A 21,158-nucleotide genomic window follows, 5' to 3' on the forward strand; every position below is an offset into this window, starting at 1 on the left:
TCAATCCACACTGACCAACCCAGATGCACACCCATCCCCTGGTCAGACCACTTCCGAATAGACACACGATGCACAATCAGAAACCCCCCCCCCCCCTTCGCAACCCAAAAAAACAATAACATATCGCAAACAAGGCAAGACTGAAGACATCTTTGAGGCCCTTTCAAAAGAACTCCCCAACATAGACCTCACTGACGCAAACACAGCCATATCCTCATGGTTTCAAATCACCACAAACATAGCAGATAGACTCTGCCCATCCCACACCAAAGAAATCAAAGCAAACAAAAATAATAAAAAACCCTGGTATACAAATGAACTTAAAGCCATGAAGCTCGACCTCCGTAAAATTGAAAAACCTGGCGGAGGAATCAAACACCCACCATCCTAGCACAGTTTCGCGCCCTTCTAAACACCCTACCGAAAGCCACCGAAAAAGCAAAGAAAGACTTCTATGCCACAAGAATCCACCAGTTCCAATTCAACCCACAAGCCCTCTCCAATATGTAAACAGCCTTATCACAGCACCGGACAGACATAGCAGTGACCGCGACGATGATACAAAATGTGAAAAATTGGCATCATACTTCCACACCAAGGTTACAGACCCATTATGGCTCGTTTCTCACCTCACCCCAGCCTCCCGAACATAACAACTCCCAACAACACCCACACTAACCACTACCGATCCTATCACACACTACGTCCACCCACACAACCTCAAACACCACCCTCTCAAATTTCGAAAACACATCTGCACTAGAATTGAAACCACCATCAAAAAACTCAGACCCGCCTATCATCCCTCAGACATCCTGCCACCAAAACATTACTCACAAACCCAACCCCAATTGCCAAACACATCGCAAATGTACTGAACAAATCTATCATACTGGGCCAGGGTTCCCAATTGAACTAAAGCAAGCCATTATAAACCCATCCTCAAAAAACCAGACCTTAGACAACAATGATCCAGCACACTATCGCCCAGTGTCAAACCTCCCGTTCCTCTCCAAAATACTCGAAAAAATAATTAATAGCACACTAACAGAATACATAGAAGACCACAATATTCTCTCATCATCCCAGTTTGGTTTCCGTAAACACCATAGCACAGAAACCCTACTTATCTCCCTCTCAGAATCCATACTCAAAGCTCTGGACAAAGGACAGTCCCACATACTCGCACTACTAGATATATCGGCGGCATTCGACACAGTTAATCACAACATACTCATTCAACGCCTCAAGGAAATTGGCGTCACAGACAATGCCCTTCTCTGGTTCCAGTCTTACCTACACGACAGGAGCTATAGTGTAAAAATCGGTTGCAATGAATCCAAACCTGTCAAGCTATCACAAGGAGTACCACAAGGCTCATCCCTCTCCTCAACCCTTTTTAACATCTACCTCATACCCCTCTGCCTACTGCCTCTCCAAGCTGGGCTTCCAGCACTTCATTTATGCAGACGACGTACAGATACTCATACCCATAACTGACTCTATCACTAACGCAATGAAGACTTGGAAATCTGCTCTATCTGAAATAAACAAATTACTCACTGACAACTTTCTGGCACTCAACACCAACAAAACCGAATACTCATCCTCTCTCCCCCCAACATTCCCACACTAAGCCTTTCTTCCCTCTCACCACAGGCTGCCCACCCACCAATTTGTCCGCAGCCTTGGCATATGGATAGACAACCATTTTAACCTCAAAAAATTCATCTCTAACACTATTAAGAGTGGATTCTTCAAGCTCCACACCTTGAAGAGAATTAAACCACTACTACACACTTCTGACTTCCGAACAGTACTGCAGGCCATGATCCTATCCAAACTGGACTACTGCAATGCTATCCTCCTAGTCCTCCCAAAAAATACCCTTCAACCGTTGCAGCTCCTACAGAATGCTGCCGCCCGCATTCTCACAAACCACTCACCGTTATGACCACATCACCCCAGTTCTTCAATCCCTGCACTGGCTCCCAGTAACCTCCAGGATTATCTATAAATCCCTCACCCTCATACACAAAGCCATTCACAACCAAGACATGCACTGGTTCCCTGAACATCTCCATCTCCACAACACAACAAGACCTACTAGAAAAACAGCACCAAGCCAAACTCCTGACTCCCTCCCCCAAAGTCATCAAACATGCCACGATCAGAGATAGATCATTCATCATAGCAGGCACTTCCCATTGGAACAATATGCCACCCCACCTACGCAGGAACCCTGCCATAAAAAATTCAAACAGAATCTTAAACCTGGCTCTTCAAACTAGCATACCCTGACTAACCCGTCTACTCCCATAGATACACACCCTACCCTCACGCCCCCCACTGACTGACACGACCTATTGAAATTAACCATATCCTCATCCATTCCCATTCCCATTCCTCCAACCCCCACTCCCATTCCTCCAACTCCTCCCTCATCCTCCTCCCCTCTCACCCTCCAACCCTCCACCCTCACCCTCCCCACCATCCTACCACCTGATCTAACCACATATATTCCCTGGCATCATGTGAATAATTAAAAGTAAATATAGTATTGTGAATATAGTAATGTGAATATACTTAAAATATGTGAACATGTAACCACCTTTCAAGTTGAATTAACTGCCTCAATGTTTCCTCCTCCTATAAATTTATTGTAAAGCCTGTTGCTATGTTATGTTACATTGTGAACCGAGGGTGATGTTTTTAACGTGCCCCGGTATATAAAAACCCTTAAATAAATAAATAAAAAAAAAATACACCTTGTTCATATAAGGAGTAATTGGATGCTGGACCTTGGTTTTTGGGACGTTTTCCCTTTTTCTACTTTTATTGGAGACCGGGACAGTGGCGCAACTTCTGGGGACTATCTGGGAAACCAGCGCTTCTGATCTTAAGATGGCGCTTTCGCTGTTCTTCTTTGGACAGTGTGGTGGTGGCGAAATGGCGGCGACATGACCCCATAAGAACAATTTGTCCTTGCACGCACCGCACATTGCTTCATAGGCTGCCCCTAGATCTTGATTTTTACTCTGCAGAGGTCTGGCTGCGAGGGAGGTTGGAGAGGAGCGCTGCAGCTTCCGCGGGAAGCCATTTTGGAGTGTGGTTCTATTTGGGACGTAATTATATAACTGTTCTTCAGTTTGCATTCTCTATTATGTGATGTTGTTCTCTGGTTGCCGATTCGGGAGGGAAGGTCACATCGCATTTTTAAACGTACCCCGGTATCCTTCTATTCGTAGGAGGATCTTCATTTTGGTTACAGTTTGGGGGGGGGAGGGGGAACAGCTTATTGGGGGGGGGGGGTTGGTCTTATTTTTGTTGTCTACTATGCTGTATACTGATGCATATGATGGTCTTACACCTGTTCACTCTTATCTGTTGAAACCTCACAGGAGTCAGAGTATGCCTCTGATGGTAGTCTTGCAGGCTTAGGCTGGGGAGTCTGCAAGAGGTTTTTCATAGTATACATGTTCACATTATCATCTATTTTTCCATGTCTCCATGCCTTTAAGGTTAGCTAGCTTGAATGTGAATGGCCTGGGTAATCCCATCAAACGTACAAAAGTACTTACATTTCTTAAACGGTCCAAGGTACACATTGCCTGTTTACAAGAAACCCATCTCACTGCCCAAGAAAGTTCCAAATTACAGAAAGACTGGGTAGGCGCAAATTTTTTCTCACCCGCAGTGGGCAAAAAAGCCGGAGTGGCTATATTACTGCAATAAGAGTGTTTCCTTTCAGTTGTTATCTGAATTAGCTGATCCAGATGGCAGGTACATCATTATTGTAGGTAAACTCAATGGGAAGGAAATCACATTATGTAACCTTTATGGTCGAACTCCCCCTGATCCAAGTGTTTTTTCACTTCTTTGACTAATCTGTTACTGACACATGGAAGAGGGGGTATATTCCTTCTGGAGACTTTAATTGCGTGCATGATCCTTTAATAGATAGATCCTCCCCCACGCAGGGTATGGCCCGAACATTCCCACAAATCGAAGTATCAGTCACTTGTGCCGAGATCTCCAGATCATGGACTTTTGGAGAGTCCTTAATAGTGATGCCCGGGATTACACCATGTCTCTAAAGCTCATGGCACCCTTCTCAAGGATTGATTACATTTTAGGTTCCCACCTCATTGTTTTCACCAAATAACGTCCCACTACCATAGACCTGCGGGGGTTTTCGGACCATGCATTAATTTGGGTAGATGTTGGTTGGGAAGACAGATTACCTCCCCATAATTGGTGGCGGTTTTCCGACATACTTGAAGAATGATATCCCTTTTCAGCAATATTTACAGAGCAAATGGGTTCAATATCAAGAACTTAATGACCAACATAAGTCTGATTCCACTTTATTTTGGGAGACTGGCAAAGCAGTGATGAGAGGAGAGATCATTTCCTATGTACGTAGTAGGAATAAACGACTACATGCTAAAATCATTTCTTTATCAGCCGACTTAAATAAAGCCAAAGAAGTTATGATTAATCACATGACCATGGCCAATCAGGATAACTATCACGCTGTCCTTCATTCTCTCCAATCCTATTTGCACCAAAAATCCTGAAAGATTATCAGTTAAAGAACATACCTATTATAGATATGGTAATAAGTCATGGGAAACTGTTGGCGAAGCTAGTGAAAATGCGGCACAGTAATCCTACATAGAAAGGTTGAAAACTCCACAGGGCACTTGGGCAGTTAATGGGAAGGACATTTGTGAAGTATTGAAACAATTCTATGAGAATCTATATACAGAGGACAGGATTGGGGGAAGTGCGGAAGAGGCCTCTTTTTTTGAAAAGGTCAAACTCCCACAGGTCTCATTAGCACAGTGGCCTCTATAAATACACCCATTACAGAATCGGAAGTTCGGGCGCTGTTAAATCCAGTAGGTCCGGTAAAGCCTCAGGTCCCGATGGCTTCTCATATGATTATTACAAATCTTGGGAGACCATTCCACGGAAGCGCTCTGCTCCTTTTACCAGGGCGCACTCACGCGACGGGAATTTCCACAGTTTAATCAGGCGTACATAACCATACTGCCTAAGCCAGGAAAGGATCATACATTGCCAGCCTCTTACAGACCAATTTCATTATTAAACTGCGATTTTAAGTTATTGGCCAATATTCTAGCAAAACGACTAAGTATAGTGCTGCCCTCTCTGATTTCCCCACACCAAGTTGGGTTTGTTAAGGGGCGAGCTGCTAGTTCACATATCACCAAACTGATTCCCGCTATCGCATTCTGTCAGAAGTCCAAAATCCCATCTATGGCAGTGAGTTTTGATTCAGAGACAAGCTTTCGATAGAGTGTCGTGGAAGTATCTTTTCTCAGTCCTGGGGAGATATGGATTACATGGTAATTTAATTACATATATTTCTTGCTCTACCATTCACCTACATCCCATATTTAGCAAATGGGCACGCCTCTCAGGCTTTTACACCTCATAGGAGGAGTCCGACAAGGCTTGTCCTTTATCCCCTTTACTGTATCTGGCAATAGACCCTCTTTTACGCATCATTTTTGAAGACACTACAGTTACAGGTCTCACCCAGGGGGGCCCTACGTTTAAGGTCGCTGCATTCGCAGATGATATTCTCCTCTTTCTCACTCACCCAATAGACTCGCTACCCAAGGTGCTGGCCTATCAGGCTTGGTATGGATCCTTTTCGGGTCTTAAAATTAATGCAGATAAGTCCAAGGCTTTTAGAGATCTGTGGAGATCTTGTTACCCTCCTGGGGCTCTACTTTCCCTCTGAAATGGGCTAATAAATACATTAAATACTTGGGAGTATACATACCTAGCTCCATTGCAACTATTTATGACATCAATGTTAAACCTCTGTTGCAAAAGCTAGAGAAACGAGTCACTAGTTGGCTCTCTTTCCCTCTTTCTCTAACAGGGAGGATACACTTATTCAAAATGGTGGAACTCCCTCGGTGGTTATATCTTCTTCAAATGCTCCCTATTTGGCTCAAAGGTCGGGATCTGGGCCTCATAAACAAATATTTACGGTCATTTATCTGGCGAGGGAAGGAAGTCCCGACTTGCCTTAAGATTTTTGCAAATTCGTTCGGTTAATGGAGGGTTGGCTTGTCCTAATCTTCGAGATTACAACTTGGTGTGGTATGATGAGACATATTAGAGACTGGTCGCTTGGCACTACATACTTTTCTTCTCCTACTACATATGTGGTTGGTTAAATCACTACTCGTTGCCAACCCTTTTACAAATAAAGTCACATCAAATTCCTCCGGATTGCAAGGGATACTTAATATTACAATCCAGTCGACAAGCGTGGTTTTACTTATGTGGCAAGTTGGGAGTTCCAAGACGTTTCAATTACTTAACAGAGATATGTGATAATCCGCAATTCCTGCCCGGCAGAGGGCCCTCAGTGTTCCAGACCTGGGCTCAGCGGGGTTTGGTGAGGGTCTCACAACTTTCCACAACATCGTCAACCACGTTGTATAGTTTCCTGGAGTTTACAGGAACAATATGGAATCCCACGGGAGGATTTTTTTGCTTACCTACAACTTAGACATTATATTCTGCAGTCCCATTTGAATACGACAATGTCCTTGCCACCAGCCTCTCCTGGATGTGCTGTTATGCTCACGACCCACAGTGAAGTATTCTTGCTTCAGTATTTTCAAAGGTTTTATACCCCTACCTAACTCTTACCCCATATGAGGAGGTGTTGCGCAAATGGTCCTACTTACCCACTCAATTTCACTAACAATACCCATTGTTAAGAAATACTTTCTAACAAGTGAAAAAAATAACTGAAAATGTTGCTTTAAGGGAATTACAATTTAAATTTATATGGCAATTATATTGTACTAGTGTTACAGGCAGTTTAAAATGGGGATCACCAACTCTCCTAAGTGCTTGAAATGTAATATCACAGAGGGGGATTATGTACATTGTTTCTGGACCTGTATTAAGATCAAGGAGTTTTGGAAGAAGGTATATAGATTATTGTTCGTTGATATATCATGTACCCTCCCTATGGACCCGATGTTCTGGCTGTTTGGTTCTTCTAGTGGCATGCACCTCCCTTTATCATCCACTCAGCTCACATTCATTCATAAGGTGGGTCTTGTTGCCAAACACATAATTGTAAGTAATTGGATTTCTATGGATCCTCCAAGTCTACTGCACTGGAACAGGAAGCTTTTACAGATAGGCACTTTTGAGCATATGACAGCGCAAACTCTGACTGTCCAGAAACAGAGGGTTACTTGGGATATCTGGGCTGCCTATCTGCATAGTCAACCTAAGGAGGTAGTCCAACATATTGGTATCTTGCAATCCCACATTCCATAGGCATAGGCGATGGGTGGCTTGTTGATGTAGGCATTATCTGGCATAACATAATAGAAGTATCTTCAATTTATGTAAATATATTTACTTTTCATTTATGGGGAAAGATGACATGTATCGGATGCTGTAGTGTAGTAATGGTAGACTATAGAGATAACTTTGGGGGGTGGGGGGGGCTCCGGGGGGAAGGGAACTGGAAATAAAGGGGGAGGACTCAAGTGTGATGTTTGTGGATCTCATAGATTTCATTATCCAATTCCGTCATTCTCATTGTATCAGTGTACTGTATTTCCTCCTATTTTGGTGTATTAATATTTCCATTAGCTAATGTTCATTGGTGGTTTTACGGAGCATATCTGTTGTCTACGGAGGTGTTTAAATGACAACTGTTAAATGTTACTGGTTGTATACATTTGAGTTTTCTGCAAAATCAATAAAAATATGTGAAAAAAAAAAAAAATTCCACGCATTTTGGAATTTTTGCAGGATTGAATAAAATGATTGGCCCTTAATTCCTTGAAGGTACAGGTAGCGGCTCTTGCCTGTTTCAGGGGTCAGGTGAATGGAAACTCCTTATGGGCTCATCCAGATGTGGCCCATTTCTTGAGAGGAGTGAAACATCTTGGTCCTCCCTTGTGGAGTCTTTATCTGGTGTCTGATTTCTTGGCAGGCCCTACGTTTCGGCTGATGCGCAGCCTTTCCTTGTGATTACTGACCTTGAAAATGGTGTTTCTGGTGGCTATATGTTCTGCGCGTCGAATTTCCGAGCTGCAGATCTTGTCTTGCCGGGAGCTGCTCCTTTGGGTAATTCCATGGGGCGATATAGCTGTGTTCTGTTCCTTCCTTCTTTTTTGCTAAAAGTGGTCTCAGATTTTCCCTTTAATCAGTCCATTTCTCTGCTGTCTCTGGTTAGGGAAAGGGATGTGGAAGAATACAGTCTGCTGCGGCCCTTGGATGTCAAGAGACATGGTCGTGAGGTATCTGGAGGTTTCTAAACCTTTCTGAAAGATGGATTGCCTGTTTGTCCTTCATGGTGGCGAGCAGGCTTTGTGGGCTACAATAGCTTGCTGGATCAAGGAGGTAGTAACGGCTTGTGTGTGGATGCTGAATAGGCTTTGCCTACTCAGGTTAGGGCTCATTCTGCCAGGACTCGGGCAATATCATGGGCGTAACTTAGATTGCTGTTTCCCGTCGACATTTGCTGAGCTGCGACATGGTCCTCCTTACACACCTTTTTCCAGGTATTATCATCTGGATGTGCAGGCCCAGGAGTAAGCAGCCTTGGCATCTAAAATATTAGTCATTGTATGTGTTAGCCGATAGGGTATATTGAACTTCACTTAAGCTTGATACAATTTGTAAAGAGAATTCTACTATATGTTGCATAATCAGTATTGGTGGAGCTTAATTTGTATTACATGTAAATGAGGATTACTTTGGGTCTATACAGAATCCCTGACTTCAATATCTTGAGGTTAATCATATCTGAACATTGTAGGATGCATTTATGAGTATTTGGTGTTACTCATGCACATCCTGGTTTTGATTTCATTTGTGTGTTTTTTTTTACTTTGTAATTGTTTATCTCTTCCTATTATTAAAGTGAACTAAAAATACCCTACTGGGTCAGACCAACCATCAAGCCCAGCATCCTGTCTCCAACAGTGGCCAATGCAAGTCACAAGCACCTGGCAGGATCACAACGAATAAGGTCTGATCCTTCTTGCCAAGAACTAGGATAAGCAGTGGCTTCCCCACATTTACATGGGCTAATAGTGATTTATGGACTTGTCTAAACCCAGCTCCACTAACTGCTCTCATCACAGGCTCTGGCAACAGAATCCACAGTTTCAGTGAGCGCTGGAGAGAAGTTGTTTTAAAAGTGCTGCCTATTACTTCATGCTATGTCCTCTAGTCCTACAACATTCGAGTAAATAAGTTCTCTATTTCAGGAGGGAACACAATCTTTTTTAACCCACAGCCCCCTTCCATCCATGCAATTGGTTGTTCCCCTTCCCGAGTTGGTTTACATAATTCTGTATGTATGGGATTTAGTCAACCAATGGCCTTAAAGCCCCTTATTTTGTGTGTCCTCAAGTTGATGAAAGGAGCAAGGACACAGACATAAAGAATTGCCTCATTCTTGGCCAGAGAGAGATGCAGGCAGGCAAACTGCACACCACAGACTAATGGTGATGGGGGAAATAGTTTTCAAAACTTTTAGCTACCAGCCAAAATCTATAGGAGCCGGGGGGGAAATTCCTTTATCATTTTCACTAATTGCTCCTTTTTTTTTTTTTTTCTTAGTTTGTAATACAAATTGAGCATCCTTAACAGAAGGCATGGGGTAACCTGCAGGGAGCAGCAGTTAATACTTAAGCAACTTGCTGGGCAGACTGGATGGAGCATCGTGGTCTTTTCATCTGTCATGATTTACATGTTCTTTTCTTCCATAGGTTTGCTGTTTGGACTATATTTTATTGCTTTTTGTTATTACCGTTAGGGAGGATGTTAGATTTGATTTCAGATTTTAATAAGTACATTTGTATAAATTGTTTTATGTATTTGTCACAGCATGACCACCAGTAGTGTTAACGCCTGGCGTATGAGCAGCTTTGCTTGGCAGGACAGGAGTGTGACTGCCTGGAACCAGGACTAAAACTGAAATAGGACTGGTGTCAGGTTTTCCATGGTAGCCTGGGAATGAAGCTAATGGAGTCTGTGCTTCTAAAGCTGACTTCACCAGCCAGGCACGAGGGCTGACTTAACTGGTGCTAGCACTGGTGCCATGGACATAAGCTGAGAAGTCACACACACTCTGAGGCATTGGTGGCAAAACACAAACAGATCCAGAATCCAGACATGGCAAATAACTGCAAAGCTGCAGGCCAGGCGTGAAGGAGTCCATGTGCCGCTCCTAGGGGGTTTCTGCTGGCCTCGGCTTGAGGTAACGGCAGAAAAAACTGGTGCCCTGGCTTATACAGGACAGGAAATGCACTGGGACCTGCCCCTCTGGTTGAGCCAAGGTTCTGGTAGCCAGAAAGACTGAACAGGAGGTGCACTCGAGGGCAGGTACAGGTGGGTACCCCCAAGATCAGGGCTGGCCAGTGGAAAGAAAAGGGTGCTCACAGACAAATACAGGACAGGGACTGCACAGGGATCAGAAAGATGCAGGACAAGAACAGCCACTCTGGTTCAGGCCACAAGCTAGGGCCTCAACCATAGAATGAGAGGCCAACACATCAGAAGGCCACAGACGAGATGGCTAAGATGGAACAGAAGGTCACAGATTTGGGCCAATACATACAGGGCTAAGAGAAGAATAACAAGAACAAGGTTTGCCTGCAAATTGAGGGCAAGTTACTTCCCTGTGATGCAGGCATTGAAACTGAGGTAGTGCAGGGAACATGGCTGCCAGGAGGATCTCCAAGCCACAGAGCATGAAGAACTGAGCCAAGTTTACACACGGCTCACTGAGGACCCTGCTGGCAGGAGGCGAGCATTGCCCGTAGATCCTCACATTATGGCTGTAAAAGCAGTTAATGAAACAAATATTTAATGGTATTAACTGAATTGTGATTTTACATAAATAACTAACACAGATGAATCAGGAGAAGGCTGTCCTCACTCAGGCTGTCTTCCTGTGCCCAGACTAGGAAACAAAATGGAAAGAGGGGATGTTAGCAGAAGCTACAGGTTTGAGAGTGGTAAAAGAGAAGGGTTTCAGGGTAAGGAGAGGAAGCAGTGACTGCCGATATTGTCTGTTGATGTCTTTATCCCTACAGTACCAGGATAAGTGTATTGACCTCTTTGTCCTCTTTGCTGCAGCTGTTCATGGACAGAGAGTTAAAGTCCGGGAAGAAGTGCTTGGTTACGTGGGTCAGCAGGTGGTCTTGCCATGCGTCTTTTCCCCTGGTGCAGATCCTTCTATCAGGTCAGCCAGGTCACCTGGGTGAAGAACACCAACGGGAAGAAAGTCAGCATAGCTGTTTACCATCCTGAGCATGGCGCCAGCTACCCAAGTGAGGGCGTCAGTGGGCGATTCGTCTTTCAGAAACCCACCCTGCAGGATGCCACGCTCACTATCAAGTCTCTGAAGATGAGTGACGAGGGAGCCTACACCTGTGAGTTTGCAACTTACCCAAATGGCAATGAGGAAGCGGAGACCAAGGTGATCGTACTAGGTAAGAGTATCTGATGTCTAGGTCCAAGGCCAGAAACAGATGTGAAGTCTGGCTTTAGGAGCACATTGATATACTCATGTAGCTGGGAAGATAGGGTTCTAATCCTGGCTCTGTCGCTGCTGAATCGATTGCTTTCTGGTTACGCATCAGCTCCCCTCTGCTGACATTTTGTAAGCAATAGTGTGTGTTGTTCCTCTTCTGAAGTTTCCACATGGGATGGGTGTACTTCTCCTCAAGCCATTATTGTGGGATCTTGAAACTGATGGTGTCCTTTTTGAGACAAGAGATATTGGTACAATTTATTCAAGCCGCATCTATGAATGGTTCAAATTGTGACTCTACCATACCTACAGTTAGGAATCCTAGAGAGTCTCCTCCCCAGAGCCCATGGAACATACGGCTCATCCACTCTGCCCATCCACATTATCGGCTCAGATCCCTTCCATTGCCCTCAGAAATTCCTCTGTGCTTGTCTTATGCTTTCCTGATTTCTGATATGACCTTATATTAAGCTGTTCTATGCATCCACCACCCCTCTCTGTAAAGAAATAGTTGCTTAGAGCAGTGGTTCTCACCTTTTTTTCTGTCGGGACACACCTGACAGATGGTTTCTCACATGCGTGACACACTGACCCATGATCGTCACGGAGCTAAATGATAAAAGTACAGTTTACAACCACAGGAACCCCCCTGACCCACAATTATGGATGTAAAGCAGAATTATGACATTCCCCATACACACTCACCCTTCAAGAAAGACATTCTGGTTCTAGTGTCATCTCAGTAAAGCAGCAACACAAACTCCTACTACCAGGCTCAATAGCCAACAATTAAAAACTCATAAAAATTATTTTAAATTCTCCAAACACCAATAAAATTTCAAAACAGCAGACACATCACATAATATTCAGTAAATTAAAATGGCAGTCAATCAAGAACAATAAACTTAAAAGCCACCTTTACTTACCCCCTCCAGCAGCTCTCCTACTCCTCTTCCATGCAGGCCAGTAGCACTCACAGCAGCAGCAGGCAGTAGTGGCTGAAGCTCTGTACTCATGGTCCTCTTCCTTAGGGCACACGACCAGTCTCTCCTGTCTCTACACCACACACGTACCAGTTACACCCCCCATTGACCAGTTTCGTCTTCACACACCAATCATCTTCCGACCAGTTTTTCTCTTACACACACACACCAGTCACCATCCCGACAGTCTCTCTCTCTCAATATATACACACACAGGCTTCTCACTCCCATGCTGTCTCACACACACCCATTTTCTCCCTCCTGTGCTAGCTCTCGCCATATGCAGAGGCTTCTCAATCCCATAATCACTTTCTCTCTCTTACACACACACACCAGTCACACTCGCATACCAGTTTCTGTCTTTCACACACCAATCATCTCCTGACCAGTCTTTCTCTTACACACACACACACTTCCCACTCCCATGTTCTATCTTACATATACAGGCTTCTCACTCCCATGCTAGCTGTGTGTCTCCTCTCCCTGACCAATTTCTCTCAATCACACACATGCTCTCTCTCACACACTTATATAGATGATCTCAATCAAAGGCTCTCACTTACACACGGGCTCTCAGTCAGTTACACATGCACACTCTCAATCACACATTCAGGCTTGCTCTCTCTCTCATTTCCTGCCCCCCCCCCCCCCCCCCCCCCCCCCCCCGAGCACAGATGGTAGCTGCAGCAGCCGCCTCCTCCAGCCCCCGCATGCCAAGAAAGAAGAATCCCATCGGCCACGGGAGGCTCCTGCTGTCTCCTCCGTGCAGATTTCTGGCTGCTTCTAATTTTGCTTCGGGCCCACGTTAACTGCGCGGGGCCGCCGCGGCCCCGATGCCGTTACTTACTTTTCATGCGGCATGGCTCTTGTCTTCTTCCTGCGCACCCCACTCTGCACAGTCACTTCCTCGTTCCGGTCGGCAGGGGTGGTGGTAGGGTGGCGGGAAGAAGAAAGGCCCAGCCGCAGTTGCCAACTTCCAATGACAACTGCTGCCATTCCATCCGGGCTTGAACGTGCTGGTAGCCCAGGCGGCCAACGGAAGTGACAGTGGAAGATATGCCTGCCTCTCGCTCGGGGAAGAGCCCGCGGGAGACTGGGAGGCATGCAAAAAACGCGCTGGCTTAGATGACTTCTGAATCTGCCTCCTTTCACACTCCTCCCTTGACAGCCTCCTTCTAGATCATTGCTTCTATGGAAAGAGACTCTCCTCCTTTACATGTATTCCTTGGATGTGTTTTAAATGTCTCTTATCACACTTTCCTCCAGGGATACATGTTTACAATCTTTTATCTGTTCACATATGCTTCATGAATATTTTTGACTCTTTCAGAGGTTGCTCTCTGGACTTACTTTTGAAGGTTTCAGGCTCTAGAATTGTACACATTATTCCAAATGGAGACTTACTCATGCAAAGCAATTTCACTCCTTTTCTTGTTGGCTGTTCTCTTCCCTATGCAGCCTAAGCATCCTTCTGGCTTTTGTCATTGCTTTATCTACCTCTTTGGCCACCTTAAGATCATCAGTTCTCCCAGGTAATCCTCACATATGGGTGATGTCACTGGATGGAGCCCTGGCACGAAAACATTTTGTCAAAGTTTCTAGAAAGCTTTGACTGGCACACTGAGCATGCCATGATCCCTTTGTCCACAGGGGTCTCTATTCAGTCTCTTTTTTTTTTTAATGTGTGTTTGTTTTTCCGCAATGCAGTTTGCCATCGTGTTTAGGAGATCTGTGAGACTTTTTTTCTCACAACTTTTCCTCACGGAAACACTTGACATTTTACTTCACAAATATTTTCCCTACACGGGTCTCCCTTCTCGTACATTTAATGCCCTGTTTTTCATCAGTTCCTGTCACCACGCTAACAGTTCCCCCGGGTTACAACTGAATTGCGGCCACCTTTTCACCCTCTGTCCGCCCCACGATACCCGTGAGTGTCCTTGCTGCGAATCTCCACTAGGTCCATCGGGGCTAGAGGGTTGGGACATCCATGATTCCCATTGCCGCCAGGGTCACAGTCTATGCCCTCAACTAAGAAAATGCTTCATACTTTGCGTTCTAAACCAGAGCCCGCTGTAATTCTTGGGCGACAAACAATGCCAAGATCAGTAGAGGCACGGTGACATCAGTCGTCAACACCATCCATGACATCAGTGGCATCTTCCTCTGTGCTTGAGAATGACCGGGCTGAGCACTGAAGGAAACATCCTCACTGCCATGGTAACCGTCTGTTACCTTCGCCATTCTGGACATCAGTGGCAGTTTTCTCTGTGCTGGAGAATGACCTGGTCGAGCACAGAGGGGAAACATTGTCGCCGGCACAGACGTGGTTCCGCATTTGGTGCCAGCACTGATCCCACACCGGCATCAATGTCCATTCAGCCAGTTGCGAAGTGGTCCCAGGTACAAGTCTTCATGCTCCTCTGCACCCGAGGCGTTCCTCACTAACACTGGTGCCGGGTACTGAGCCACCACAGATTCATGTGGGAAGTGCCAGTAATGCCTAGCCTGCCTCCCCCTGTAGCTGCACTACCTATACCAGCTTCCAGGGAGGAGCTGGATGTCCTCGTCCGTTAGGCTGTCATCGATGCCTTCCGGAATCTACTAACACCGGAGCAAACGATGTTTGCCTCATTATGGCAACACCTTGTTGTGGCACCTACCAACAATAGCCTGTCATCGAAGCTGACTCGTCCTTCTGAGCCTTCACGAACCCCTATACCTATGCCGGGATCCTCGAGGGGCGATGAGCACTCTAATCCCGCTTAGGCATCGATCCCATCAAGACCTAAGCTAAGGACGTGCCTGAAACCATTGCTTTCGACCTGGACACTAAAAAGGACCAGAAGTTTTCGGGAGGTTATAGGTCCTAATATATTCCAAGAACTATATTGGTGTTACATATTGCAATTTACCAGCTATGTTTGACACAACACCAAGGGAACCTCTCTGCCATACACATGAAATTCGAGCAACACGTGATTGCTTCGAAACGTTCTCCTGTTGCCAGCAACAGGACTCCGTACCACATGGTAACCGGGGCAGTAAACCAGAAGTCCAAGATTATCTGTGGTGCATGGCAGATCAGAGATTATCTTTGTGCACAAGCTCCAGTAGATATTGGCTCAATTGCAAGACTGCCACGAGACCCTGTAATAGCTCTCTATGTTTCTTGCAAATCCTCCCTCCTTGGCTAGAAAACCAGCGAAGAAGGATGTAAGAGGGACCTTTTTACGGCTCCTGTGTGAGACCATGGTATCCAGATCACACCAGCTCCGCCAGTAGGCAGGCTCCTGGATTTTCCTACTTTGCCAGAGAACAGAACGGTCCACCCCACTGAGGACCAGGGCTCGGGGATACTGTTCCCTGGACACTACAAGGTAGAAGTTTTTAATCCCGCTATTTCCTACTTTCAAAGAAAATAGGCGACCTCCGCCCATCCTGGACCTCAGAAATCTCAATTTCTTCAGAAAGAAAAGTTCAGGATGGTGTCTCTCGGCATCATGCTTCCCTTACTATAACAAGGGGGTTGCCTCTATTCTTTGGACTTTCTATACACTTCATAGTGAGTCAATAACATTTTCAATACCAAGTTCTGCCATTTGAACTAGCTTAAACAACTTGTTTTTCACCAAATACCTAGCAGTGACTTCCGTTCATCTACAAAGAACAACATTCACGCATTTCCTTTCTTGGATGACTGCCTAATAAAGAGTCAATCCAAACAAGGAGCTCTAAATTCTCTAAGACTCACTATAAATCTAGAGTAGATCTGGGCACTACAGTCACAATGGCCTTCCAGCCCAACAACCACGCAGACATCCTATCAAATTGTCCATATCTCTGCGCACATGCAACATAGCCTGGGCCACATGATTCCACGATCCTCGTCACTCCTATGGCCAGACTAGCCATGAGAAGAATTCAGTGGATTTTAAAATTTCAGTGGCTCTAAGCCATTCCACCACTTTCATCCCTGCTCCATAACACCGATCCCATGCCAAATCGTCACATGATCTTGGCCATAGTCGCATCCAACTTGGGTTGGAGAACTCATTAATATCCTCCAAACCCTAAATGCATAGACTCCATTCCATAACAAGTCTCAGATCAACTTCCTGGAGCTTCAAGCCATGCGTTATGCCCTTTATGCCTGCCAACACTACCTCTCACACAAAACTTTGTGGATTCAGACAGACAACATAGTAGCAATGTGGTACTCGAACAAACAGGGATGCACAGGCTCTTATCTACTCTGCCAGACTGCTGCGCATTTCTGGGCCTGGGCCCTTGCACACTCCATGCATCTCCAGGCCTCTTATCTAACAGGCATACTGAACATACTAACAGACCATCTCAATCGATGTTCCATCCCCATGAATGGTCTTTGAATTCATGTATAGCAAGCAAACTTTTCTAGTCCTGAGGTCAACCAACCATCGACCTCTTACATCCAAATCGAACCACAGAGTGGACAGATTCTGCTTCCTACACAGGCATACAAATGCGTTAGCCATGGGCGCCTTTGCTTGCCCCTGCAACAAAGGCCTCCTATAGGCGTCTCTTCCGATACTGCTCATAGCCAAACCTCTCGTGAAGCTGCAGCAGTACAGGTTTTCAATGATTCTCATAACCCCATACTGGCCTCGACAAGTATGTTTCCCCATACTTTTCAACCCATCACTCCAGGAACCAATTTGCCTGCCCACAGGCCAATTTCATAACACAGACTCACTGATATTCTCAAGTATTAGTAGCTTCATGACAACCTTCAACACACAAGTCTTGCCATTTGAAATGGGCAAGATTTACTAAATGACATGCACAAAAAGGTATTGGCCCCTTTTTCTGCCCCACTCCATCTCTATTGAGCTATCTAGGATACCTTTCGGATTCTGGTCCCCAGACATCCTCAGCACGGGTACACCTCCGTTCCATCTCAGCGAACCACCAAGGGAGTAGGGATGCCCTGAACGGCTCAACCCCTTATGAGTCGGCTTATCATGGGTTTTCTACAACTTAAGCCTCCTCTATGATCAGATTACAGAATGGGGCCTAAATGTAGTGCTTACAAGGCTCATGCATTTCCCGTTCAAGCCTTTGCATTCCTATAACATTAAAATTCTAACATGAAAAATTATTTTCCTCGTAGCCATGACCTCTGCTAAAAGGGGTCAGTGAGTTACAAGCCCTTGTTGCATACTCGCCTGACACTAGGTTCCTCCGTGATCGAGTGGTCCTATGTACTCACCCTAAACTTCTTCTTACGGTGGACACAGCCTCTCACCTTACTCAGTCTATAGTCTGCCCATGCTTTCCCAAGGCCTCACTCTCACCAGGGCGAGAGGATGTTGCACACCTTGGACTGTAAGCGTGCACTTGCATTCTATCTAGACCGCACTGCACTCCATAGGAAATCCACCCAACTCTTTGCTTCTTTGACAGACAAGCTGGGAGTTGCAGTGGGCAAACAAACTCTCTCTAACTGGCTAGCAGACTGTATCCAATTCTGCAATGATGAAGCAGGCCTTCCTCTCCAGGGGTGAGTGCAGGCACGTTTTGTAAGGGCCATGGCAACGTCGGTAGCACATTGTCATTCAGTACCAATTGCCGACATCTGCTAGGCTGCGACATGGAGCTCTTTTCACACATTCACAGCCCACTACTGCTTAGATAAGGAAGTCTGTCAAGACTCTGCCTTTGGCCAGTTGGTCTTGGGAAAACTTTGTTCCAGTATAATCCCCAACTCCTTCCACAACCACTTGCTGTGATTTCAGGCTGCCTCCTCATTGCCAATAGCAGCCCAATTATTGTGCCTCCACACGAGTTGTCTGCTGTTGGTCTGTTGTAATGTGAGTCAGCCTGTAGCTTGCTAATCACCCATATGTGAGGACTACCATCCTGCTTGTCCTGGGAGAAAGCAGAGTTGCTTACCTGTAACAGGTGTTCTCCCAGGACAGCAGGATGTAGTCCTCAAGAAACCCACCCACCACCTCGCAGAGTTGGGGCCGCTTACGTTTTGTTTTATTTTTTGCTTGCACTTTTTTTGCTATAGAGACTGAAGGGAAACCCCTGTGGACATGGATGGGCATGCTCAGTGTGCCAGTCAAAGCTTTCTAGAAACTTTGACAAAAGTTTTCGTGATAAGGGATAGGGCTCCGTCCAGTGACATCACCCATATGTGAGGACTACATCCTGCAGTCCTGGGAGAACACCTGTTACAGTTAATCAACTCTGCTATATGAACACCCCCAGATCCTGCTCTTGTTTTGCGCATAGAACTTCACCCCCTATAGTGGACTGCTCCCTTGGTTTTGCAACACAAGTGCATGACTCCTGAGAGGATAGTCCTCACATTTCTTCCTTCTTATCCAAGTTCTGCTACCCTTGTTATTTGTAACTGCTCCTTCGATCACCACAGTTCTAGTTGTTGTATTTAATGCACTCCCGTTCCATGTAAACCAGCAAGATATGTGCTCATGATTGCCGGTATATAAAAACCTTAAATAAATAAAAAAAATAAATCATCCAATGGAGCCTGGCCCAGAACTTGGTCAAAATTTCTACAAATTTGACTGTACTCTACCAAGTATGTGCTGGCTGGCATGATACCATATGCCCAAGCAGGGACTCCTTAGTCCTTGCTTTTCTATGGAGCCCACTGGTCATAGATCTTCATGCTCCTTGCTTCTGAGGATTTTTACCAGTCCTAATCCAGACATGAGTCGTTCCTTAAGTGGCGCTAGGGGGTCTTCCTATCCCTTGTATCTGTAGGTAGGTTTTTTGTAAGCTTTTTTCTGTTCATTGTCATGCCTGGGCAGTGCACCAGCTCTGGTGTACCAAGGGGCATTGACTGCTTGCAGTCATCTCCTTCCCCCGTCCAATCATGGATAAGCAAACCAGAGGCTTTAAACAATTTCTTCAATGTTTCAGGGCAGCTTTGTACCATCATTGGTAAATCGTTGTGGTCCCGGTGCACGATATCCTTATGGAGCTGTTGCTGAGGATATGTGAATACTTCCCATTAACAGGAAGGCGGGCAGGGTCTATCTCATCCAGAAGGCTACTGGATTTGATAAGCATCAGCTGCCCCTCAAATCTGTCATAGAATCCGCTCCCAAGAGGGCCACGCATACTCTGACCCATTCCTCTCAGCCTCTGGGGAAGGACCTCAGGGCAATGGATGCTCTTGGGAGGAAAGTGTTTTAAGGTGGCCATGCTTGTTGCCCGCATTGTTTCTTATTAACTCTACATGAGCCAATACTCGCAGGATCTCTGGAAGCAGGTGAAGGAGGTAGCCAAGCGATTGCTTCAGCAGCTGGACTCCCTCCTGTCGCTGTGCGAAAGGGTCTGAAATTCGGAAAACACGAGGTCCGTTTTGACCTACGATGTTTTCAGAATGGCAATGAGGACCTCTGCAGTGGGAATCGGCACCCACAGAATGGCATGGCTGCGTGCCTCAGACATCTGTCCAGAGGTTCAGGAATGGCTTATTAGCATGCTGTGTACTGGGGAGGATCGCTTTGGAAATAGGTGAGAGTCGTGTTGGCCTAGTTGCAGGATCACCATGAGACCCTCCAACTGCTCTCTGCCGGCACTCCTGACCCATCTTCCTCCTGCTCCAGGAGATTGGTGAGGCAGGGGCAGAGGAGTTTTCTATTGCCAGAGGAAGTACTGTCCTCCGTCCCTTCGCTCCCATCAGCAGCATGTGTTGCTCCCACTGCTGCCTTAGGCAGCAGAGATCTCCCAAGCCCCAGCCGGCACCTCTGTCAACTCCTGGTACGGAGGGAGCATAAGCCAGTTGCCGGTGACCAGTATAACCTCAGACCAGTGGGTTCTGTCCAACATCCATCAAGGATACCAATTAAACTTATTGGGTGTCCCGCCAAATTGCCCTCCGTGCTCATTTTATGGGCTGGTAGCACATCAGGAGCTACTGCTTGTGGAGCTCTTAATGACCAAGACTGTAGAGCCTGTTCCACCAAGGCAGAGAGGGTAGGGCTTCTACTCCAGGTATTTCCTGATTTCTGAAGAGAACCGGATGACTCTGTCCCATCCTAGACCCAAGGGCCTTGAACAAATTTCTAAAAAAGAAAAGTCAAGATGGTTTCCCTGGGCACCTTAATCCCCCTTCTACAAAACGGAGACTAGCTATGCTCCCTCAATCTGAAGGACGCATACATCCATGTTGAGATCTTCCCAACTCACAGGAAATATCTCCGATTCATGGTAGGGAAACCTGTACTTCATGTACAGTGTTGTCATTTGGGCTAGCATCAGTCCCCTATCTAAACAATTGGCTGGTCCGAAACACATTTCAAGTGGGGGGCCATTTGATCCTTGCGCTTGACCATTCAGGTGTTAGAGTCACTAGGGTTTGTCATCAACTACTTGAAGTCCCATCTCATTCCTTCACCTCAGTTGGACTTTATAGGAGCCTTGCTAGACATGACTCAGCCTCATTCAGGGGCCACCACCCTGGCATCCCTAGCTGTAGAGATCCAGGGGAGCAGGCAGCACATGTTGAGGTTGTTGGGCCACAACTGTCGATGTCATTCCCTTGGCACTTTTTCACATGCACAGAGCCCAATGGACAGAGATGTCGC

At 45.9% G+C, this 21,158-nt stretch overlaps 1 protein-coding gene across 1 annotated transcript in view; it reads left to right on the forward strand.

The window, feature by feature from the left end:
- Positions 1 to 21,158, forward strand: part of NECTIN2 (nectin cell adhesion molecule 2) — a 126,189-nt gene that overhangs the window by 35,363 nt on the left and 69,668 nt on the right. Inside the window, 2 exon segments of the mRNA XM_029576033.1 lie at positions 11,173 to 11,267; positions 11,270 to 11,528. Coding sequence (XP_029431893.1) covers positions 11,173 to 11,267; positions 11,270 to 11,528 — 354 coding nt within the window.

Source organism: Rhinatrema bivittatum, chromosome 14 (genome assembly GCF_901001135.1).
Source record: "Rhinatrema bivittatum chromosome 14, aRhiBiv1.1, whole genome shotgun sequence".
NCBI classification, from domain to species: domain Eukaryota; kingdom Metazoa; phylum Chordata; class Amphibia; order Gymnophiona; family Rhinatrematidae; genus Rhinatrema; species Rhinatrema bivittatum.